This window comes from Pyrgilauda ruficollis, unplaced genomic scaffold (genome assembly GCF_017590135.1).
Source record: "Pyrgilauda ruficollis isolate IOZ18807 unplaced genomic scaffold, ASM1759013v1 scaffold45, whole genome shotgun sequence".
NCBI classification, from domain to species: domain Eukaryota; kingdom Metazoa; phylum Chordata; class Aves; order Passeriformes; family Passeridae; genus Pyrgilauda; species Pyrgilauda ruficollis.
In genome coordinates, this window is record NW_024526044.1 from 498848 (window position 1) to 524397 (window position 25550).

The window sequence follows — 25550 nt, forward strand, 5'->3', positions numbered from 1 at the left end:
TTTGGGTGGCCTTTAGCAGATGGTAAAAGCCCTTCACAGCCACCATCAGAGAGAGGACAGGCATTTAACAGACGTGGGAATGGGGGAGTTTGTTCTGCAGAGGTTTACTTTGACAAGCTGGGATCTCACCAGCAGCCTAGATTACACAAGGAGCATTTATTCCACTTCTCTGCTACGCTTTGTGCTCCCTCCCAAGGTCTGGGACCAGCTTAGAGACACACCTTGGTGTGGGCAAGAAGCTTAAGGGAGTTGCAGCAGCCTCAGCTTCAGATTCTATCTCTTCTTACCAGTGCTGCAGTAACACTGGGCAGCTTGACCTGACTGGTGAAGCCCTGTCTGGGCAGACTAGATTTGTAATTCAAGTCCAGTGCATTGAGCTGCTCCCCAAAAGTGACAGCTCGTCAGCTGGAGTCAATAGGCAATTTGTGAACACAGAATTAAAATAGCAATTCCCTCTTGAATGGTATCAAGCTTCAGTGTAACAACAGCACACAGAAGATGTTCTGTAAGGAGGAAAATTCCTAGTTTGACCTTGATCACAACAGCCTTTATATAGGCTGGCACATCAATTTGCATATATTAACCATCCATGGCAGCAGAGTAGGGAAAAATTGTATATACAAGTGGTTTTTGCCCGAGGTAGTAAAGCACCATTCCATTGAAGGCAAAATGAGCAATCCAGTGCAGAACTGCTGATACCAAGCACTTCTCAATCAGAAGTGGTGAATTTTTTTAATAAAAGACACACTGCAGCCTTTCTGCCTTTCCTGTCAGAAGCTGATTTATCTATTGTAAAATTCACCAGCCTCAGCAACGCTGAGCAGCCTCTCCGAGGGAGCACACTTTGGCAGGGCTCAGAGGGAAAGACAAGAACTGGTTTCCAAAGTGTGCAGAGCTGATAGCACTGGATTTTCCTGCTTGAGCAGCAGTCATGATCCTGGTGAGGTACAGCATGACTGTTCTTGGCAGTCCTTGCAGCCAGCCCTGCCAGAGACTCAGTCTCTCCCACTCGTTCTCAGCAACTGCAAGTACAAGGAGGCTTCTCCTAGGAGATCTTTTCAGTATTTCTTTCATCTCCTTCTGTTTTTAGCCAGTTTAAACATTGCCATCAGGGCAGTGTTGGTGAAATTCAGATTGGAGGCAAAGCAGTATTTGAGGATAAAACCAGGGTGGTTTCATCTCACCTAAAGCAAACGTCAGTGCCTTGCTCACAGGAGGAGCTGACCTTTCTTTTCCTGCCTTCCTGAGGAGTTGCAGCTTCTGCTGACAGAGCACAAATGGCTGGAGCTGACACTGCCAGGCAGTCTCTCTTGGCCTCCTGCAAATCAGTGACTGAACAGCCAGGAATGATCACACTGCAGGTCTGTCAGAGCTTCAGGGTTTACAGATTCTCCACAGGACAACACAGCTCCATCTCGCTTTCCTCTTGGGATTTTCAGTTTTCACACCATGGCTGCATCCTGCAAACCTCTGCCAAAGCAGTGGGGAGGTGCAGAGCCTCAGGGGGGTCCCTGTGGAGTTTGGGGGAGTGACGGTGAAGCTGCTGAGGCCAAAGCGTGCTGCAGATGGATCCTGTGGACAAACTTCTGGAACAGGAGGAGAGCACGAGGAGGGAAAGCAGGACACATCCCCAGTGCCTGCCTGCACACCTCAGAGGGCAGGAGTGTTGCTTGTGTGGAGTGAGTGAGCTGTGAAGCCCAGAGTCACCTTCTGAGCCTGCATCTGCCTTGGAGAGCACCCACACAGATCAGTAATGGCAGGAAGCTCCAGCTGGAGCAGCTGCTGGTTCTGGGATCAGAGCACAGAGTGGGACATGGCAATGCAGCAGTGACCTGTCCAAGCCTTGTGTCTTCTGGTCTCAGTGTTTTCTGGTCTAGACTCCACTTTTTCTATCAGCTTTTACTGACTATGCTCAGTCTGAAATCCAGAATACACATCACTGCTTCCTTGGTGTTTTGTTTTTAGGGCATTAATTCTGGATGTTGTCAGAATAAAGGGCCCAGATCCTCTCTCCAGAACCAGCATGTCCTTACTTCCCATGTGAAAACTTTGCACCCCACACAGTAGCCCTTACAGGAAGAATGGACACAGCCTGTCCATGGAATAATACCAGTGATGTTATCAAACACAAATGGCCATTTTTTGGTGTAAAAATCAGTAAAATTACCTCTACATGGCAAGTAGGATTCAGTCCTGCTGACCAAGAACATAACAGAAGGTATTTTAAATTTGCACAAAGCCAAGTGCAGTCATCTGGAGCACTCATGTGGCTGTTTGGCTCACGGAGGAAACTGGAATCTGAACGTGGAACCCCACCACAACTGAAGGATTTGTCAGAGGACTCTCTTCTTTCAGGAAAACTGCTTTAAAAGTTACCTTTTTCTGCTGTAATAAGTGCCTCTGTAGACAAGCTAATAAAAATTTCAGAGTACATAAATTCATCTGCACTTTAATTCCTATTTATAGCTCTCCTTAAATAAGGAGGCAAACAATGTATCCAAAGTGCTCCTGAGTAAGAGTGTGAAGTCAGACTGTGAAACTCCAATGAAATACAAAGATGTTTTTGGCTCTATTAATGTTGGCAGCTTCCTTTCTCCTTTGTTACTGGCAGGGAAGAATATGGCTGACACCAGCACCTGGGCTGAAAATTAACAGAAGGCTCCTGAAAAAGGGCTGACCACCGTTCTGCTCCAGATCTCTTTGCTTTATTGTAATACTCTTTAAAAGATGACACTGCAGTTCAAGTCCAGAACCACTCTACAGAACAATGAATAGTGTTCACTGAAATTACCATTCCTGTGAACTTCACAAAAAAACACAGCAGGAAAATTAAAGATACAGTACTCCAGACTGACCAAGTTTCTGCTGGCATGGAAATGAAAGAGGGTTCTGCAGCTAGAGGCCACTCAGCCATTAGGATCAAACTCTTAATAATGGCCATGGAAATGTTCCTTGATTTCTGTTTAAATCACTGATTGCTCAAACCTCTACCTGGGTCACTGAAATTTAGTATTTCAGCCAGAATAAGCTAAGAACTGAAATACTCGTGTAGACTGCTACTCTCAAAGAGGACCACTGTATCTTTAAATGTATCCTGGATTAAACAAAGGTTTTATCTACACTTGTTAAATTATTGCACAGACCATTACACTGACAAGTACATTATGAACCCATGGAATGTTACAGTCTGGCCTGGAAAATAAAAGCAGCAGCATTATCCTTGAGGTCTCAACCATGAGGGAGAGCTGGCCAAGCACTTCTTGAATTGTACTAATTATTAATAGGTTTCAATACACAAATAAAACATTTTAAAATAATCCCTAACTCCCAAGATTATGTTTGGGAGCATTTTTCAAGACTTTCACTGTTTTGCAAGTGGCACTTAGTTTGATTTCTTGACATTTTTCTTGTATCAGACTACCTGCAGGAATCCAGCTGCTCCACATTTTCCAAGCTGAAGCCACACAAAGAAATAAAAGCTTGGGTCACCAGGGGATTTGAACCAGCCATTGCAATGTCCAATTGGTGCAGTAATTTTACCTCCTGCACATCTCCTGGCAGTTTGCTTGCATGACTTAAACCTGTCACTCAGGGAGGGGGATGAGGGAGCAGAGCCCACGGTGCCACACCACACGCTCAGATTCATGGCTGGACCCTCCCTCAGCCAGGCAGCCTCAGCTCCAGCAGCCTGCACTCATTGCCTCTGCTCCTCATCAGGCCAAAAGGGGAGGATTTGGGGAGAGGAGGAAGAACTAAAAAATAAAAAAGTCTGATTCATAAACACTTGCTCCGCACATGCAACTTGATGGGAAAGGATTTGGGGAGAGGAGGAGGAATTAAAAAATAAAAAAAGTCTGATTCATAAACACTTGCTCCGCACATGCAACTTGATGGGATTTTCTTCACAGTTCAGAAAGCTCCCATCCACCTACTCTGAAAAATATAAAATTCATTAAAACAGTTGGTGTGCAAAAAAAGAAAATGCCTTTGTTTTGTCCTCTCCTCTGGAAGGCATGATCACACATTCACGCTCAGACAAGTAATTAAAAAATGCCCATTTGCCCATCAAACTGACCAGCTGGCACACTGGTTTTGTGTCTGCAGTTACACCTTCTGCCATTATATTGGTTTATTTGGATCTTCCAGTAACATCCTTCTGTCAGTTTTAGCATTTTGTTGCTTCCCTACAACACTGTAGAAAGAGAGATGGCAACTGTTCTGTCCCTGTCTCCTCAACTGTAGGAAAAATCCTTACCCAAAGCTTCTGCTTGAGCAGGACTCTGGCTGTTTGATTTAGAACATAAAAGTTTCAAAAGCTACAAAAATCAAATCAGAACAAACAAATGGCTCATGCCAATCGTGGCTGCAAGTGATACATAAATAAACCACTTTTGTCCCAGGCAAAGCTCACAGCTGAGGAGAACGTGCACACACACATCACAATAGCACTGATTGAGTGGACTGAAATAAAGATTCAGCTGCCACGAGCCATTTCAGGAGGTTTATGAAAGAGAAACTGTAATAAATTTGTACAGAAGAAGCTGAATCAGCTTCAGACTGGGCAGCAGACACATTGACAGGGAGGCAACAGAGGCATAAGCATAAAAAAACAAAGTTATGTCTGACATGCAGCTAAGCTATGACAAAGTTATACTTGGAACCAGAGAAAAAGTAGAAAAAAATGCTGGTTTTAGTCCAGCTGTGAACTGCTGCCAATGGTACCATGAGCAGCACTGCAAACCAAGAGCTCTCGTGCCTTTGGCACTTCCACAGGGTCTGTGACAGCAGGGACCTTGGGAATGGCTCAGCCTGGAGCAGCACTTGGGTCTGAGCAGCTCTGGGTCCTGCTGCAGAGCCTCAGAGACCATGAGCTTCAGACCACGCTCTAGGAGAGGCAAGGGGGAAAAGAGAAATTCCAACTCTCACAGAACAGGGTGAGAGAAGACTGGAAAAATATTCTGTTCACCATCTGAAAGATCTTAGGAATAGAAATACAGACTCAGGCTGTAAACAGAGCTACTTCTACTCAGACTTAAGCCTTTAAAATCTGCTACTTATGAGGAAATTAATTTTCTTTCCTTTTTAAACTGTTGATAGTACTATCTGCTCAAAAACCTTTGTGAGGAGTAAAAGAAGTGGAGTGTTATTTAAGGTAATTTTGATGCCTTTGTATAGTTGTTGAACAAATTAACCAATTTTTAAAAGAAAAGGCTTTTTAGGTATGTAATAGGATCTATAGGGTTCACAGAAAGAACTCCATGCTGGAAAAGCAGACCACAGAGAACATCATGATTTGAGTTTTCAAGTGAGCTGACTGTTTTCGTGCTGAAGGTACATTCACAACCCATTCCCCCAAAATAAATGGGATACCTAGGATACCTCTGATGTTAGAAGTCACAGTTCTTCTCTAGAAGTTATGGTTTGTGTCATGCAAAGAGATTTGCTGGGTCAAAACTGACACATAACTCAATCTCCTGTTCCAGTCCTTAATGCTGACAAAGAGTTTCTCATGTTTCCAAAATAGTGTTTCTTTAACAAGATCCAGGAAAAAAATGTGGAGAAATGTATGACAGAAACAGAGATACATCTTGACACACTAAAGAACCATTTGGAAAACATCTGCTTAAATTAAATTTTACTATTAAATCCAGACATCTACTCATCTTGAAAGGGGCTTGCTGCCAGGTTTTTTCCTCAATGCTCTTGTATTTTCCACACATTTTTTCTTGCTGGAATCTTCTTTATAATTTTTTTTTTTTTTTGCTGCCAGGTTGCCGAACAGATGTCCAGAAGGACATAAGCAGCAGAAAGATTTCTTTTTTTAACAACATTAATAAAATACTACACAGGTAGAAGGAAGAAAGAAAAAAGAGACTACGTAAAATATTTTAACAGGGGCAAGGGTGTAGGTGAGGAAGGAAAACATCACAGCTTTGCTTTTCTGTGCAGCAGAAACTAAAATTGAGTGAAAACTCAATCCATTGAGTAAGGTGGGCAAATAAAGCCATTCTGGACATCCCTTGAGAGCTCAGGTCAATCCTTTAAGTTCACACAAATTATTATCTAGCTCTAGATTCATTCTGAATTCTAAAGGAGAAAAATAAATTTTCAAATACTAAAAAAAAAATAATGTCACAATGTTAAAAAACAAAGCTTCAATAAAAAATATGTTAAAGACCATCTTGAATTGCCAGACCTCCTGTAGTCAGAGCAATCCATAAGGCATTGGAACTCGATGTATCCAACTGCAGCTTGCCCAGTTAATGGCTGTCTTTCCAAGTCACACCCTGTCCTTTGTTTGCATTAAACACCCCAAATCTCAAATTAGATGAGGACTGGATGAACACCTATTAACCTACACATGCAAGGTTGTGCCATGGAAGTGTCCTTGCACTGATTTCCCTCCTTTAACATTTGTGTTAAGATAGTTGCTGTAGCCAGCTCCAATAGTGCAAGGAGAATATACTTATCACTATCCTTAAAAAAGGTAGAGCCACCTTTATGTAAGAAAAGATTCAGATGCTACTTTTTTTTTCCCTATACCGGGGTAGAAGGAAGGAGAATGAATGGGAAGCACAAACAGATCAGAAAGGTCAGCCATGATATTCCAGGTGTGTGTAAAACTTCCTCCCCTCCATCAACCAGCACAGCCTCCCTTTCCCAGCTGTGCAGAGCAGGTTAACACAGTTCTAAAAGTCATCCCACGCATTTTTTGTTGCCTTAGGAGGTTTTCTGGTCTTGCTCTCCCCTCCTGCGTTCTCCCAGTTGGTCTCCCAGTTTTCCCAGCTGTCGCTGTTACTGTTCTTGTTGGAGACCGTTCCTGAGCCCCACACGTCCCAGCTATCCGAGCTCTTCTTCTCTGTGGAATTGTCCACATAGGTCCAGCTCTCACTGCTTGGAGATTTATGAGCTTTTGGTGCATCTGAGGTGCCAAAGGTCTCCCAGAAGCTTTGATCTACAGCATTGTTCTGGTAGCCCTCCCCTCCACTGTTCTGGTAGCTGTCTCCCTCAGCTGGTCTTTTGGGAGATGGGGGGGAAAGGAAGGTAGAAATAAATTAGTTATGCCAAACATAATAGTAAAAATAAATGACCCCAAAGAAAACTGTAATGCTACTGCTCTTTGCTTAAAAAAAAACCCTTGATGATAAAGGAAGAACTAAATATTGCACCAAATTACATAAGCCTGTTGTCTAATTCACAGATTTTGTTAAGAGATTTAACAAGCCCAGGGAAAGGGAATATGCATTTGGAGTAAGTTTTAAACCAAAATATGTAACAGTTATAAAAAAGTTATATTGAATTCCTCCCTATTACATAGAGGAGGACTATCAGCAAAGACAGAATAAATTCTTGATATTGAAAAATTACCTTTCACTACTATACTTCAGAAAATGTACAGGAGATAAAATTATGTGTTCAAAGAGACAGAAAGCAAGAACAAAAAATTACCTGTCAGAATTATCATCTGCTTTGCCTGAAAAGAAAGTGGTGACATCTCTCCATCCCTTACTCCCAACTCCCTGAACCTAGAGGAAAAAAAAAGACACTCCATTCATTTGGACTGAACCAACACCCCTGCCAAACCCAACAGCAAAAGCCAGAATAAATTCCTCCACTTGTTCCCATAAATCAAACACATTTAACTCAGAGCTCATTAATGTTTCTGATGGGCAGTTACATGGTGGATGTAAAGAATATACACTTGACAGCACTGTGCTGCTGGACGAGGTGGGAAGTAGGTCAGGTTTAGCTTTTTCACCCATTGTAACATCTTTTGAATCCTCTCCTAGACCCCCTTGACAAAAGTACTGGAATTAGTCCTTACATAAAATTAAACTTAATGAAAGCACTGCTGTTTTATGATTAATGCAACTTGTATTTATATTTCTGCTGTTCTACACAGTTATTTTCATTCTGTTTCAGAATTATTTCACTACCCATGTAAAACAGGCCAAAAGTTGAGTCCTAGGATTGGATTAGAAATACAACTTCTGAAGTGACACCACGGAAGGTACTGTTCTGAGATAGACACAGGGAGGATGAATCCCAGAATCCAGCCTGAGAGTTGCCAGGCTCTAAAAAGAACATGTAACATAATTTATTTCATTTTATTCAAACAGTACCGAAACCTAAGACACTGAGCTGGTCTATGGGAGAGTTTCCAGTGCTGACTTTCCCAGTGCTAGAAGACACACATTCCTGGGTAACACCATGCAAGTTACCCCAGCAGGTGTTAGTTAGTGCAGGATTTCTGTGCTTGGCAGCCTCAGACAGCACTTACCACATCACCGAGCACCGAGCGCAGCGGAAGGCAAAGGAGAAAGGTGCAGAGCATTAGCAGGTTTTACTGTACCAGTGGAACACAAGCTGTCTCCATATTCCTTCACACATTTTCTTTGCTGTTTATAACCAACCCATGTCCTCATTCAAATTACTAAGAGGACACCAACATGCCTATGCAGCTTTAAACATCCCAACAGAAGTGCTGCCCGCTGAAAATTCCACTTTCCAAATTTCTCTATTCAACACAAGCAGAGACCAAAGCTGCATTGGGGTTTTGTATTCTTTTTATAAGAATATGGAGACTGGCTTGACTTGTTTGGCCTCCTTAAAGCCAGGCAGGCCACCTCATACCTTGCTGGCCAACTGTGATACCCCCGTGGTGACCTCCTCAAATATTTTCCCCTCTTTCACCTATGTGAACCAAAGTATTGGTAATTAGTCATGAAACAAAGTATTACTGAAACCTTCAGACAAGCTTATTTGTGTTTAACGGCTAAAATGTCATGAAACCCAACCCCAAACTGAATCAAAATAGATTTAAGTCAAAATTCACTAAGTTAAGAAAATATATATATATATATATATATAACCAAAGTATTGGTAATTAGTCATGAAACAAAGTATTACTGAAACCTTCAGACAAGCTTATTTGTGTTTAACGGCTAAAATGTCATGAAACCCAACCCCAAACTGAATCAAAATAGATTTAAGTCAAAATTCACTAAGTTAAGAAAATATATATATATATGATCTATAGTGGAGTGAAGCTCAGTCCTTTGAGTTTCTGGGAACTTTCTGTGGCTAAAAACCCAGTTTGAGGAAGGTATCACACCCAGCTTGAGAAAGGTAGCATTTAAACACAGTTCAGGTATCATTACACTACTGCTGAGCAAAAAAAAAAAAAAATCACAAGTACAAAAAACATCTGAAAACATGAAGCTTTATCAATATATTCCACTGCATATAAAGACTGTGTTTAGAAATTTAGCAGATCTCTTTTATTCTCTATCTTTTATAGATGCTTATTTAAATATTAAAAGGGCTTTGAATTTTGGTGGAACACAATACAACAGGTACCTTTCACCACTTAATAAATGGCAGTTGTTCCAAAGCAAGAGACTTTGTATAACTATAGAGAGAATACTTATTTCAGAAAGTAACAGTTATCTAGAACTAACAGCACAACATGCTAAGGGAAAGGGATCTTTTTTTTTCTTTTTTTTTTTAAACACAGAATGCATAATTTCTCATTAAATTGTTCTACAAAATAAAAATCAGCTCAAGGAAATGCACCCTAAAATATAACCCTGAAAACAATGCATCTAAGCCCTCTGAAATAAGCTGTGGATAATTCTAGGGAATAGAAAACCAATTAGAGTCTTCTCCTGTGGTTTGAAATGCCATGTAAAGAATGGTGAATTAATAAAGGTAATGGAAATTAGTTTGCAATATGATTAAAACATTCTCTTCAAATGGCTCAAAGACATTTGACTGAATTAAAATAAAGCTGGCAGGTAGGTAAAACACTAGGAAGTTAACACTCTAAGATACAACTACTAATAGATATAAATATATATATATTTAAACAACTGATTTTATATCCATTTAGGGTGCATTTTCCCCTTTTTCAATCTTCCACTATTGAAAGCATGAAATCTATAAAATGATATGTAACAAGAGAGAATGTGACAGACTCTGGTGGGCATGAGAGAGGTAGGTGGAGGGAGTTAACATTTCTCATTAACATTTCTCTGATAACAGCCTAACTTGGAGTTATTTGATGTCTCCCCTTTGCAGAAAGACCCCCTGAGAACCTGGGCAGCTGTGGCAGCAGGAATCAACCATTCCCTGAATGAGTACAAGCATTTTTCTGCAAGTCATTTACTAGATCCAAAGTTACCTTTTCCTGTGCAGGTTTGAGAACATTTTCATTTAATGTCTGACCTAACTCTGATGCCTATTTAAAAGCAAAATAAAAACAAAGTCAGTTATAATTTCTTTTTAAAAAAACCCAATAAAAACCCACAGCAAACAACTTCTGCAGGCCCATTTCTCAGCAGTATCTCCAAAAACACAAGAAGCCTTTAGCTTTGAGTCATACAAGCAGAACGAGCTGAAAAGCACACACAGCAAAGTGCTGCAGGAGACATTAAGAGACAATAAATTAAAATCAGATACACATGGCAATAGATGCCAGAGCCCAAGCAAAGTCTGACCTTGCACTGGAAGCAGAAGCAATGGTGCAACCAGCAACAGTTTTGAGGATGGGCCCCTTGTTGATGATTGCAGCTGAATATTTGGAAGAACTGTTCTCATCCCCCCTTATTTTTCCACACCAATTAAATTACTCTTAGAATTAGATCTTTTTGGCTGATTTCCCCCCAATTTCTCTGTCTTGTAGTGCTCCAGTTATCATCTGTTATTAAGAGGCCAAGTGTTTCTAAGCAATACACAAGATCCAAAGCTGTGACAGAAGATTTTTTATATTTTCTTTAAAGCTCCAGGTTTGCAGGGAGAAAAAACAATCAACTGCAGAAATCTGTTGCAATCCAGAACAAGATGCACAAGGATATTGTACTTCAGAGGCAGCTTACAAAAATGTAAGTCCACAGTCCAAGTCACAAAATTACTTTCCTAAGGCAAAGCTGACAAGGACAGCAGGTTTAGAAGAGTTTGAAATCATTCCTTGCCCTACTACTATAATAAGCCTTTGACAGATTTAAACTTTCTTCAGAATTGCCATATCATACTGAGTGCCTCCAGAATTATCCTGGTTAACCCAAAAGGGCCAATATGCCAGGTGATTAAGTTTCATTTCCTAAGGGGTCATATTTGATTACTACCATTGCACAGGGTGTGAGCCTTCACTCATGTTCTTCCTGGGAATGGAGCACCTTCAACATCTTTCCTCCACAGACTCCCAGGTGTCTAAGAAGCCTTTCCCTAAGCCACAGCATTCCCAGGATCTCCCCTTTTCCCAGCCATTAGCTCCAGTACTTGTACTCCTCACAGGATAAAAATTCTTTGAGAAGCAAAGGCAAAAGGAAATCCTACTTCCACCTAATGAGAAACATGAATGCAAATCACAAAGGGCTTGTTACCTTTGGAAGCGAGGCTACAAAGTGTTTAAGAAAAACAAGAATGGGGTGTTCTCATCTTTGAAAAACCCTCTGGAGCCTACTGAACCCAGCATAGTGTTCATGACTGATAATAAAGAGTGTAACACACCCAGACTAACAGTTCAGGTGTCCAGTGGAGGCACTGCTAGAAATAAGGAAGAATTCTTACCTGATCTCTTACTCAGCCACATAATTTTGTAAATGTGGAATGGAAAGATTTGGGTACAACTGCATTTTCATCAAAATCACTTCACCCTTCCTTCCTACTGCTGAATTTAGGACAGCACTCTAACCACCACAACAAACACCTCATTCAAGTGTCTGCCTTCCAGCAACACCCAGCTCTTGGCACATTCCTGGGGCAGACATGCAAACAGAAATCCTGAAATCATCAGAGTGTGGACAGCAGCACAGTCAACTTTCAGACAGTGCACAGCTTGGGTACCTCTATCTAACTTGACAAATTTTAAGTAGGCTTGAAGAAATGTTACCATACAAAACACACAACATTATTCTAAACAGGTTTGATGTAAGGCAGAGAAAGAAAAGACAGCTCAGGAGCAAATGCACATATTCAGCACGAACAGACAAGGAGTCCATGCACAAGAACAGATGTGAGGGTGTTACCGGCTCTGGCTGCTGCTTGTAGCCCCAAAACTTTACCCAGAGAGCAAAAGAGAAAAGAGCAAGGAAGGTAGAAGCAGCTTTTAGCAAAAAATTGGCAGCATTTTTTCAGGCACGTTAAGTATCATGAACCTATTTCAATTTTTAACATCTACTGACAAGAGAAATAGTGAAATGTGTTTGGTCACTTGGTCCCACATAAACTTTTAACCAATGTAGTGCATCAAAAATGTGTTAAATCTGTTCTACAAAGGGTCAGAAGTTTCAGGAACAAATTTAACCTTCAGTAATGCAGCTTAGACTGTAGAGCATGATGTTGTTGTAGTCCTTGTCAGTAGATGTGATGAGCTTTTAAACTTAATATTATATTTATTAATAATACTAAAGAAAGAGAAGCTTTTATTACAAAAGGAAAACTGCCAGAGGGAGTGAAGAGGAAGACCTGTAGAAAACTCAGTTTTTCTTAAGCCAAGCAGTAAATATTTCAAAGCTTTGAAGTAGGAAGTTTGGGTGCTTTAACAAGACATTTTTGTTGCAAACATGCCCCAGTTTGGCCATTTGAAGGATTAGTATCCCAGTGCACAGACCTCTCTGAACACCTGCAGCTGCACATTGGTTTTGAGCAATACTTTCTATGCCTATCAGAAAGCAAACCAGGCTAATGCTGCACATACACAAGAGTCATAGTTCAATTAAAACTCCTGAACCATCTATAAATATCTGCATCTCACTCAGAACTAGGAAAATTAAGAATCTCCATTCTTTTATCATTTTTACATTTGAATTTAAAACTTTTTCTTGCAGATACATCTTGCCTATGTCAGAGCTCTGTGTAATCAGGTCTGACTGTCTGTTTTAAGCCCAGTTTGATAAATGAAATCTTTTTGTCATTGCTACTTTTTAAAACACACACAAGCAAGTTGATTTATTAATAATATTGAGCAGTTCACACTTGTAACATCTTATTAGGCTTTAGCCATGGGAAGCTGGCTTGCACTGTATATCTATCACCAAGAAATCTACTTCAAGCTGGACCACATTTAAGATTCACAGAAGTAAACCAGGGGTGTGTTAAGTTTGCAAGCTCTGCAACCTCTCCAACACATCCAACAGGAAAAAAGAGCAGAGTATCTCTGTGTTATCTCTTGCTTAATTTGATCACTGCAGCTGATTGCAATTCCCATGGAATTAAAAGCTAGACCTAAACACTACTGTGCACTATGAAGGAAAAGCACACTGGTCTGCTGATGATCAAATCTAAGTCAATTGGTGCAGGCAAACACATGGCACTTAAAGACAATTAGATGGAATAAGAGCTAAATCTATAATCACCTTTTGACTTGCTTGAGATCCAAATCTGGTAGCCTGTGAAGAGAAGCAAATACTTGCAGGTTTACCTGGAATAAACCCTTTGATTTTCAAAGACATGCATTTAGAAATGCTGTATGATCCTCTCCAAGGTAAAGGAGCTTTGGCAGAATTTCACAGTGAAAAGAGAATACCCTTATCACCACCTCTGGCATTCCACTGCTAATTAAACCACATTTCATTTACTTACACCCTCTTTAGCAGCTGAGGCAATTTTGCTTGCTCCAGTTGTAAAACTGCTCCATCCCTTTAAAGAAAGCAAGAAAGTGGTGAGCTACATGTGAATAACAACAGCAAATAACCAAATTTTCATTAAAACAGATTAGCTGAAGTCAAAATAGTCTAATACAGCTTGTCCTGTAGTTGTAAGAACTACCTGCTACTGAGAGAAAAATTAGAGCCTCTCATTTCACTGATATATAGTAATGAACTTCCAGTATTTGTGTGAATTTGAACAAGCCAGAGTGTTTCAGATGTTACTCTGCTAAAAATGGCTACAAGTGTGGGGAAAAATCATCCCATGCAGTGGAAGACCAATTGTTTTCCTCTCCAGGATGAACATCCATGCAAGGAACTCAGCCTGCCAGAAATACCGGGCTCCAGGACACGCTGCAATGTGTGTCTGTGCTCACACGAGGGCATTCCAGCCAGGACATTCAGGGAGGTCCTGGACTCAAAGAATGGCTCACAGGAACAGGAACTGTGCTGCCTCTCCTTGGCTGTCTTAGCTCACCTGCAATACACTGCAGATGTGCTCTCTAATCTGAACTCTCTGGCCTAAAGGAACCTAGAAGGAACCTAGAAAATATTTAGCTGATCTACACCAAGCAGCCAGTGGGATCACCTGGAATCTGGTGATCAACCTGTTCAAAGGCTCAGGCATTACCTTTCTCTGGTAAGTTCTAGTGAAGTTATTTATTTATTTTTAAATAAACAGTGGAACCTGGTGTGAGAATTTAGGTAGTGAGGCTCTACAGAGGGCTGTTGGCCACTCACCTTGGTAGAATAACTTACTGTATTTCCAAATGACTCCAAACCCCAAATATTGCTCAGCACTGTGACTCTGCAGCCTATCAAAGCACCCTGACTGCCTCTGACTTTATTCCCATTTTATTTCAACAATGCATCTTTCATTATCTCTACTTGAATCACGACAACTGTTCAGCCATATGCTGTTATCTCTTCACACCCTGTCACAAGTATTTCAAATGTTTTCATCACTGCTCAGGGCTTCTGGCACCCACATACACACACATTTCAGTTGTTTTCCTCTGAACATCCCTAATATGGTTAACAGACTTAGAGCTATTCCTTACAGGTAATTACATTTTTTCCCTTCAGCTCTGTTGATTATTATTTCTTAATCCATTGCTATATCCTCACTTATTTCTATGAACTGATACCAGACATAATTCTTAAGTTCTGCTCAATTTTCTCCATTCTGCCTGTTAAAGTCCACCAGTATCTTCTTCCCTCTTTGAGAATACAACCAATACTCTGCATCTCTCCATACCCACTTGCAGTCTTCAGTTTCTCCTCTCCATTCATGTTCTCCCATACCAGGGGCTAAACCAGAAAAAAACAGTAATTCAGAAAGCTCCAAGCAATTCCTTACCGAGTACAACGAGGACATGGCATTATTCAGGAAGTCATCCTCTTTTTTTGGAGGGTTTACTGTGTTCCCAAACCCCACGTAGCGATTCTCTTGGCCACTGCCACGGGAAGAGGAATAAATAGTCCTTGTATCAGCATGCAGCCATTAAAAACACTAAACAAGAACTGAAAAGCATGGAAGGATGACAGTTGTTTTTGCACCTGGAAAAGAAAGTCCTGTAGCACCCAGCACCCAAAATACAAAACTAGTCACTTCATAAAAACACCAAGGATCCACTGAGGAATCCTAGCACAATATAATTTCCTCTGTGCAAGCTAATGCGGTCTTAATGATTCTCCAGGTTTAACAAATCACTGACATCAGAAAGCTGAGTAAATCCTAATAAAGTCACACATGCAAATGAGAAAAGGAGTGAAAGAAGCTTTACAAATGCCTCTGTTTAACTCAAATCACTGTAAGGTACAACACACAGTCAGAATTCCTTGGTCTGGAACCCAAATAATATTTGGACTTACAAACGTTTTCTTCAATGCTTCAAACATTTTGTTATGCTAAAGAGAGAGGCACTCAGAAAGTCAGTAAATATTGCATTACCCTTGGTAGGAGCTGACATCATCATTTAACCAGTCTTCAAAAGCCTTGTCAGAAGAGGCAGTTGCAGTATGAGATTGTCCAGCAGAACTGAAATAAAACATTGAATAATCAAAGCCATGTTAAGCAAAACCCACCAGCTCAGCAGTACAGCTTGACATACATCACCATAATACAGGTTAGAAATTGATTATTTATTTAATCTATCAAGAAGAGAACTCTAATGCAACCACTAAAAGGCATGAAGCTCTTGTTCCTTTGATTTACAACTGCTTTTGCAGTTAACTCACATTCTTAGTGCACAGAGTAACAAACACTACATGCGAAAGCAGAACAACAGAACTGCTGTGGTACAGAGCTTTGATGCTCCCCTGGTAATTAGCAGCAAAAGGGAAAAGTCTGTTTCTTTTTCCCTGGCATCCAGCCCCAAACTGGCACAGCACCACAGTTAAGGTGAGGACACAACTATCTGTGAGTGACACAAATGTCTAATTTCAGGTGCATTACAAGTCAGGATAAAACAAACATGGCTTCTTCCCTGCTCTTGCTCACTTCTGTCTGCCATGGTTTAAGGCTCAGGTGCAGGAGGTGAGAACTATTACTTAAACAACATCCTGTTCCCTCATACTCCATAACTTCAGCTTGTTCAGACACCAGCAGCAACAGGGTAAACCCAGCAGACATGAAACCATCAGGTTTTGATGCTGTGTCTGTATCTGATGCTGCATCTGTACCAACATTAGCGAGGTAAGCAGGGCACGTACCGGTGAGCAGAAGACAGAGACATTTTAGGCTGAGGTGGGGTCCAGTTCCTGGCAGGAGAAGTTTCAATGGACCACTCCTTGCCTTCAGCTACTGTAGCTACCTACAAGAGGCAGAATAGTCAAGAATGTCAAGTCAGAGATTTCATACAAATTACAAACTGGTTCAGTAACACAAGTCATTTTTCCAGTTTGCTGCTGGATCACTTAACTTTTTTCACAAGAAACCAATTTTTTTCTGACTCCCAGGTTGTGATGTTGAATTGAACACTGGTTTTATTTCAGGCAACTGAAATAGAAAATTAGACAATTTCCTCAAAGAGGCAGGTTTGGTTTGAAGAGGAAAGATTGGATTAATGAAGACATGTAAGCACTAATCACAGAGTAATGGAGGAACAGAACTACATTATTGCTGTATGTTACTACATACACTAAAGATTTATCAAATCACTTTGGCTAGAACTGTGCAGCTGAGGTAGTGAACTGAGAACTCAGGCAGCTCCACTGACTAAACACCTGCAACAAACTGCAGCACTGAAAATCAGAGCTACCTCAGCTAAATGCAGAAAGGAAAATTTCAATAGAAAAGTCTTACAAGACTTGGGAAGAAGCACTCTAAGACCTTTAGGGACCCAAGAGGGCAGTGCTGGATTGCCAGCTCTGAGGTACCAGACCCTTGGGCTAAATTAGAGAGACTTACTCAAAATAAGGAAGTTAGTCCAGAAATGCTCCTGCCTGCCCAAGACACTCTTTCCTAACCCCACCTTATCTCCCTGGCAGGACAACATTCCTTTTCTCTTCTGCCAAATATCTGAGCCATCAACTCATTCAGGTTTACATTAACTCTTCCAGGATTTCACTCTCTCACATTTACCTTTACAGGAACCACTGCAGAGGTTCAAAAAATTGCAATTTCCCTCCTTTCAAAACCAAGTGCTTACAAAGCATGTTGATATTTCAGATCATAGGGGTGAGGAGTCACCTAAAACTGAGCTTACCTGGTCTCTAAACAGAGCTGCAGCTTTGCTGTTGTATTTCTCTTGCATTGTCCAGCATGGATCATAATCATCTTGAGACTCCAAGAACTGCCGGAATTTGCTGTTACCTCCTGCTTTCATTTTCTCCAGCTCAATATCCTTCCACTTGTCCATGGTTACAGAACGCACAAAACTGAGAAGCAGGTTTAAAAAGAATAAAATTTAGATCACAGCTTGTTTCATGCTGTATCAACAGTGACCAAAAAAAAGCTTATTACAACCTATCTCAAAAGTTGAGAGTATAAACATGTTAGAGAACACTCTCCTCCAAGTACAGAAAGATCATAAGAAGGTGGGCAGATCCTCACTGAAATAAACCAAAATCATGTCATTTATTGGCATTTAAAGGAGACAGTCAACAGAAGGCAAGTGACTGAAAAAGCAGCTTCCTTCAAAGTCCAGAAATTAATTTAGCCCACTATGTAACAAACTTTTCCCATACTTCACTCTGCAATTTTCTTTTTCTGTCTATTATCATGTATTTTGATGGTTGGACTTGATGATCTTAGAGGTCTTTTCCAACCTTGGCAATTCTATGATTCTATGTCCTCATCTCAGAAATTTCATCTTTTCTTCCATGCCACATACAGAACAGTTCAAAAGGCTCCTTTCCTATGCAACTTCTACTCACTAATGAGCTTCAAATCACCCCTGGAAAAGCAAAGAATGTACTTCTGAATGGCCTCCTTGCTTTGGTGAGTTCCCTCTTGGGCTTCTTCCCCTTTCCTCATGTGAGTAACTGCTCCCTGCTTTGACCCTATTACATACACACCGTGAGCCTCCAGAACCCAAAACAGTTCTCATTCAATAGACCCCCATCTCAACTGAGCACAGTTCTTGGAAAACAACAAAAACTATCATTTATATTACAAAGAAAAAAGAAATCTCCTGAAAAGAATAAAGCTGTTTTTCAGACTAGTTTTATAAGCAACTAGTTACAGACAAGGCACAGAGAGCAAAGCCCACTTTGGAGAGGAGCACAAAGCAAAACTGCCAGTGATGTGTTGGATTTGAGACATTCTATACATTCCAAACCAACACATGCTGTTCACAGCCATAATGTACCCTGAGGTAATGCAACTCAGTCCATGGTGTGCTGGAAAGGCTGACCTGAGGTGAACTCCCAAGCCTCGGTGTTTTCCTGAGCACTCCAGACAGATCCAAATTCCATAGGTCACACTCACCCACTGGGGGTTAAATGCACCACATTCAAAACAGACCTGTGACAGAAAAACAGTTACTGCTGCAATCTGTCATCACTGTCCATGGGAAGTTTTCACATCTCAAAAAGGCAAATCATGAGAACATCACACACCAAAAATAATTTCAAAAGGAAGGGTTCTTAGTGTTTGGAAACACCTTCCCTGCTATAATCAACTTCCTTCAGGTGTTTATTTATGTTGCTTGAATTATAAAAATTACTATACCAACTACCAAAAACAAGTGAGGAAATACACACAAGCAAATGGAATTACTATGCAAAGAATTAATTTTGATTTCATTTCCATTGCCTTGAAAGTAAGTAACCAATCTGAATTCTTGAGGTTTCCTTGGCAAAATAAAAATGCAATATTTAAAAGTTTGGAACATTTTTTCATTCACACTACAGTTTGGCAGTAAATGGTAGCAGATCTAAACAGAACTTCTTCTTTAGAAATAGCTTTATTGCTCATACAGTGCAACAACTTCAGTTTTATGATCGGATTCACCACTCAAGATTTAATGTATTGATATAAATAAAACTGAATCTTTCCACAGACTATCACATTTAAAGTATAATCAAGCTACTTGAAATGGATTATTTTAAGTTGTGCCCCAGACACAAATTGTTGAAAAGACCCCAGGGGTCCCAGTTTTACTAGAACTCCTGAAATACCTGTGCCAAATATACAGCAATGTATTGTAATGCATATATGAGATATCCAAATTCCTATGTTAGCATTAGTGAGCCACAACACAAAGACAACAGCAGCTGTAGCAGACCCAGTGTACATTTAGAGTAGGTAAAAAGCAAATGCAATTCTACAAAACTGATCTAAAGATCATAATTTTCTCACATTGTTCTCATCTTGTGCTCTGACTTCCTTGAGGACTTTCCTTGTTCTTGGACTTGCCATGATTCTGCAAAGGGAGAAAAAGAAACTAAGTCATGATTAGGGATTTGATGTTGGTAGGATGCTCAGTACCTCAGAAGCACAGCTCTGACAGAGAGAATCTAAACCATTGACTCCCAACCAGCTGCAGAAGAAAAACAGACAAACCAAACCACCATAAACCCCACAAGTTTATTTTTCCATTTACTTTGCACTTTTGGGGGGATTTATTCATCTTAACTCCATCAGTGGAAAGGTGTAATTAAGTCATGGCTGAAAAGTGGGCAGGGGGTGATAAAACACAGGAATTCTTCTATGTCACAAGTGGTATCAAAACAGATTCTACTCAATGCTGCTCCCAGGCCCATCCACAATCCTTCCTGAAAGCACTTCCTAACATCCATGATTTCACCAGATCACATGCACACAACTCATCAGACCTACACAAAAAATAGCAGAAACTCTTACACTTCAGAGTTGCTAAAAGAGCCCTTTACTAGATGATACAAGAACTTGTCATTTTCCAGAAATATTAAGTTTGTTGTCAACTGAATTCTAAGAAATTAAGGCAATTCTTGGGACCTTTTACACAAGACAGTATTGTAATTCAACAGGCATGTCTCACTGGCAGACCACACCATCTCACTCTAATTTTTATGACACAGAAAACAGCAGGAAGTTGTGTCAAGCTATGGATAAAATTCACATTATGGCAAAAAATATGATTCACACACAGTACACAGCCTGGAAAAACCCAAAGTACACAAAGCACTCATGATTTGAAGAACTATAGTGTAGGGTGCAGCATAAGGCTGCCATTTAGATAATAAATAAATTCCTATTATCAACTAATAGCATCATATTTAAATTAACTTTAAATAAATAACATCTGTTCTCCCTTTTTACTTCCTCTCCATCTTGTAATTTCTACTCCAGAAAACAAACTTCTAAGATGTAATAAAAGACAGAATTCACCAAGCTGACTAGAAATAGCATCAACTACTGAAGGTCAAGCTTATTGACCAGTCAAGATACAAAGCATAAAACAGCAGATTGATATTTTCACCAAACACTGGTGTGAGAGGCAAAAATGCCTTTATGCAACTGACACTGATTCACTGTGCTATTTGAACAAATAATCAAAAGTCCTTAGAACATCAATAAAATTAACAAGCTCACAATGATTTTAGAAGGTAAATGATTGTTACATACAACAGCCCAAGGAGATGGAGGAAGATGTATCTTTAACAAATAAAGGAAGGGTGTTTAAAAAGGTAAAATGCTACAGGTAAGGAAACATTGCATTTGTATGACTGACATCAAGTTCAATCTCTAAAGCAAAGCAGCACAATAAATAGTTCTGTGCATCACCCACTAAGACACCATGACTCAGAAAGGAAAAGCTCAGTGTTGTACCTACGTACTGCCACTGCTAAAAGCAGAGGGTGTTTGTAGCAGAAGTCACTGCTTTTTATCTAAAGCACTTTTTCCTCTGTAAACATCTTGTTGACAAATGCTTAATTCTGTGGAATTTAAGGTGAAGTGCTTTCACTAATGTTTAGAATGTGCCACCTCTTCAGCCTTAATTACTTTTTATTGGGCAAAACCAGGTAATTGTGATAAAAGTTACTGCAAGTAGTGGTGAATAAAACCTTCCTGCATTAAAATAAAACTGAGCACAGTTATTTTTATCAATAATCTAATAAAAATTGTGTAACTTTACGAACAGGAGAATGAAAGTGTGTCAAGTGACTCCTGATATAATGAAACACACTTTTTCCAACAGCATTCCAAAAACATTTAGCCTTCCTTGACTTACTCATGTACATGTGAGCAGGGAGGGAGATAGCACTATATGCATTTGCTCATGTCCTAAATAACAACCATAAACACATTTATATGACTCCCAGACTCTGTCTTCAATTCCACGATCTGACCCTGGTGAGATAGAGAATTCTTCCTCTGCAGTAGAGAAATTAAGTAAATAACTCAGCAGGAATAGCCAGACACACAACAGTGCACCCTCTGGGCCCTCCTCTCTGCCATTATTGCTGCCTGCTCTTTGCATGCCAACATCTCATCCTCAGGAATTAATTTCCCCAGCACCTTCCTGTACATTACTGGCAGCTTCCAAAGCTCCTCTCTTTGGCTGGATGTTCAATCCTCTTACCCCTACCCTTCCTTTACCACTTTTCCTCCTTTTTTACAGGTTTTCAATCAGAATAACCAACAGAAGCAATCTACATGCAGAGGCCTTCCAGCCTCAATGGCAGATGAGCACTGCTGGAGCTGAACAGGAAAGACTCTTCCCACTCCAACTCTGCACATGCCAGGAATTGTCTACAAAGCAGAAAGTTGCATCCATCCTCCAACAGCCAATATCCAGCCCCCTTCAGAGCTTATGCACAAGTTTCAGATCTGCATCTCCAAGGTGACAGAGGAAGCAATTGCTTTTGGTTCTGCCATAACTAACTTTTTTTAAGACTTTGGCCAACTGCAGTTTGAACATACCCCCCATTCTACATGCACCAAGTTCCCTGCCCAAATCACGTCTGTCTGGTGGGAAGGCAGAGCTTCACCCACACCATGACATCCAAGAAAAGGAGGAGGTAACTAAAGGCACCAGCTTTTCATCTTGTCCTCCTCCACCAAAGCATTTGGAAATAAAGAACAAAGTAAAAATGTCATGTTCTAAGCTTTCCAATAGGTAATATCTTTAGAGGTGCCTAATTTACTTTTAATGATTTTCCCACAAAGCTTTAAGGGTTCAAATTATCATTAATTACCACCAAAAAACTGAACCCTGGTAACTGACTGGACATATAACCACTGTGCTGTTTAAGTTTCATGACTAAATACTGAAGAAAGAAGCCACTTTAAAGAAATATACATTGTTTTGATCTAACAGAAATGGACATAAGCAGTGAAGCAAATGTTTACTTTGGAGTAAGTTTCCATTGAAGAATGTAAATATTTTTGACAAGGATTCCAAAGTGGAAAGAGACAGCTTCACACAGACCAATCTCACACTCTTATTTCCCAAACAATCTGCTCCCAGAGCAAAAAACTAGATGTACACTATATGAGTTTTCTAATTATGAAATCTTTAGCTTGCTAAAGAAGCAAAAAGGCAGAAACGGACTAGAAGTGGAAATAATACATAACAGGACTTTGCTCCTCTGACACAGCAGCAAATTCAGAGCCAAGCTGCAAGAAGCTTTGCATTTCAGCACACGAAGAGTCAGCGGGTGACGTGGCCTGGTGACTTCGTGGTCCTGAAGGCTCCCTGCGAGTCTCACCAGTGCAAAAAGGCCACAAAGGCTGAAGAAACCTTTGCAATTTCACACTGCGCCCACCTCCATGGAGCTGGCACGGTTCTCCTTCGCAAATACATCAAAGACCGGCGCATACTTTTAAAGGCGAGCGGTTTCACACTCACCCGCCTCACGCAGCGCCTCGCAGGGCCGAGAGAAGGGCGATTCCTTCAGCACACCTGCGCTACCCGGATCGCAGCGGCGTCCTGCAGCCTCCCTCAGAACATGGCCGGGTTCCGCCGAGCCCTCCGGCCTCTGCTTTCTAGGCAAGAAAATAACGCAGAAATAGCTGAAACAGCGGGCAGGGTGATGCCTCCTGCCCGCCACGCCAGCCTGGCACCCGCACCTCGCCCGCCCTCGGGACCGTCCTGTGTGACTGTGCGGGGGCCGGGCCCGAGCGCCGCCACCTCAGCGCTGTGCTGCGGGGCACGGCCGGCCCCGGCACAGCGAGCCCCGGCGCGGGGAGCCACGGGGACGCACCACGACCCTGAGCAACACCACTGCCCCTGTCTCGGTCCAGGTCCTGATCGCGGTGCCGGTCCTGAACCCGGTGCCGATCCCGGTCCCGGCCGCAGCCCGGTCCCGCCCGGCGCCGCCGACGTTGCAGGGCGCGAGGCATTGTGGGCGCGCGGCTTAACCCGCTGCGGGCCGGGCGACGCCGAAAACATTCGATTATTTCCGATTCCGTCTGAAGAGAGAAGTTTAAGGGATTTGTTTCCACCGGGCAAAGCTGAAATAAAGCTTTGCAGCGAACCTTGCGGCCGCGCTGCTCTCCGTGCGGTTCCACGCTGCAAAAACGACCCCCGGCGTTTATCGCTGAGGGGAGGCTGCGCGTGGAGGTGAATTATGTGGAATTAAGTGGTTTTTCCTCACGCACCTATGGATGTGAGCCCATGTTGCTCCCAAGCTGGGAATAGCAGATGGAGGGGCTGGTTGGACCCCCAGGCCTCCCCCAGCTTGGCGTCCAGCTCTGCCTGCGCTGCTGTGGTCACAGCTGGAGCACTGCGATGGGTTGGGGAGCCCCGATCGATATATGGAGGAGCTGAAGTTACTAAGGAGCATCCCAAGGAGGCCACAAGGATGAGGAAGGGTCTAGGGAAAGCCATTAGAGGAGTGGCTGAGGGTCCTCGGGTTGTTCAGCCTGAAGGAGACTGAGGGGAGACATCATTGAGGTCTGTGCCTCCTCATGAGAGGAGCTGGAGGAGCATCTCTGCTCTCTGGTGACCAGTGAGTGGACACAAGGGAATGGCTGATACCATTCAGAGGAGGTTTAGGTTGGATATTACGAGAAGGTTCTTCCCCCAGAGGATGGTTGGGTGCTGAACAGGCTCCCCAGGGAATGGTCATGGCCCCAAGGCTGCCAGAGCTCAAGGAGCTTTTGGACAATGCTCTCAGGGATGCACAGAGTGGGATTTTGGGCTTTCCTGTGCACCAAAAAGTCCGTGTTGGACTCGATGATCCTTGTGAGTCCCTTCCAGCTCAGGACTTTGTCTCCAGATATCCTCCCAAAGGTGAGGGTGGATCAGATGGGAAGAGCACCCAGAGTTGCTTTGTGGTGCTTGGAAGCACAAGCCAGGCGAGCACATATATGCTATTGCTAACTTCTCTTTAATCATCAGCTGTAGGCACAGGGCAATGATTTAGTGTTTACATCTGAATCCCACAGAGACAATACGCTGCTCGTTTCAGTGCAACTCCTAGTCTGGCCTCTGTACTTAATAAGTAGGCTATTATCTGACTATCAGCGCACGGGAGATTAACAGGAGCCATTTTCATTACCATTAATGGTGGCTACACACATAATGCCCTTACATCAATGAGAAGATAATGGGCCCTTAAGTGTGTGTGTGTGTAAGGCTGACAGAGGAAGGGGTATGAAATAGAAAGCAAACTCGGCTTAAATAACTTGCTTTTCCAGTTAAGAAGAAAGTAATCTCTTCTCATAAGTACCATCATTTTCTGGTAAACGTGAACCAACAGGCAATGAGGTTCCCATTACACAAATGCTGTGTTACAGGGTCTAATGAGCATATTAATCTTTGTTTTTCCATATAATTGGTAGATAATCCAGGGATTTGTGTTGGCGTTGGCTCTGCAGTGGTTGTGGGTGAATGTGTGTGCTCGTAGCCTGAGCCAGGAGTCATCCTCAACTCCAGACACACAGTGAGCAGAAAAGACTCACCTACACGAGGGCTGCAGGACGGGGCTGTCTGGTGAGCAGCAGGAATGAAGGGATGCCACAAACATTTGTCTTTCTCAGCAAGCAAATAAATGTGTGCCATTCCCCGGCAAGTCCAGTTTGCACCGTTCCTGGAATTTGGGATGGGTGCATAGCTCTCTCCCCATCTCTGCAATGTGTGGCAAATGTCTATTCTAAGATAACAGATAATGCCAAGAAAAAACATTTGCAAAGGCAGCCAGCACTGCCTTCCCTACTTGTTCTCTTTATCTGCTTATGAACTGTTTCTAGCTTGAAACTAAGTGACAAATATTTTTAGCACAATTGCCATTGTTATAATTGTTATGCCCAATGTCAAGAACATATGAAACATGATGATAAGGAACAAATTACAGCATAAAATAATACAAGGCAGGCACAGTATCCTTGAGCTGTTTTCCATGTTGAGATTTTCCAGATAGAAATCATTTTGCTTGGCTTCAAAAGGACAATATGCAAACATGTAAAGGTCAGTCTGATTTGAGAGCACAGAAAACAGCCAGAGCCAAATTCTGCAGAGATTTCAT

At 41.7% G+C, this 25550-nt stretch overlaps 1 protein-coding gene across 3 annotated transcripts; it reads right to left on the bottom strand.

The window, feature by feature from the left end:
• Positions 1-4488: 4488 nt before the first annotated feature.
• On the bottom strand, positions 4489-23409 carry ARFGAP1 (ADP ribosylation factor GTPase activating protein 1). 3 transcript variants are annotated; one of them, XM_041478455.1, is made up of 15 exons: positions 23286-23409; positions 22931-23067; positions 19456-19519; positions 18509-18618; positions 17360-17531; positions 16365-16465; positions 15604-15690; positions 15010-15106; positions 13585-13641; positions 13359-13391; positions 12030-12059; positions 10184-10240; positions 8635-8694; positions 7450-7526; positions 4489-7017 (listed from the first exon to the last, which is right to left on the bottom strand). In XM_041478455.1, the coding sequence occupies exons 3-15, from the start codon at positions 19513-19515 to the stop codon at positions 6690-6692; spliced, it is 1269 nt and encodes a 422-aa protein (XP_041334389.1). In that variant the 5' UTR covers positions 19516-19519; positions 22931-23067; positions 23286-23409; the 3' UTR covers positions 4489-6689. The 3 variants fall into 3 exon arrangements, with proteins under 3 accessions (XP_041334389.1, XP_041334390.1, XP_041334391.1); XM_041478456.1 differs by lacking the exon at positions 12030-12059; XM_041478457.1 differs by lacking the exons at positions 8635-8694; positions 10184-10240; positions 12030-12059.
• Positions 23410-25550: the final 2141 nt, after the last annotated feature.

Excerpts from the sequence above, each read along its gene's own strand:
- ARFGAP1 (XM_041478455.1), bottom strand. The coding sequence starts at position 19,515 with ATGGCAAGTCCAAGAACAAGGAAAGTCCTCAAGGAAGTCAGAGCACAA. Across the intron at positions 17,532-18,508 it reads GGCTTGGGAGTTCACCTCAG|TTTTGTGCGTTCTGTAACCA; the intron begins GTCAGCCTTTCC and ends CCTGCTTCTCAG. Across the intron at positions 13,392-13,584 it reads CCTCAGCTGCTAAAGAGGGT|GCTACCAGATTTGGATCTCA; the intron begins GTAAGTAAATGA and ends TTCTCTTCACAG.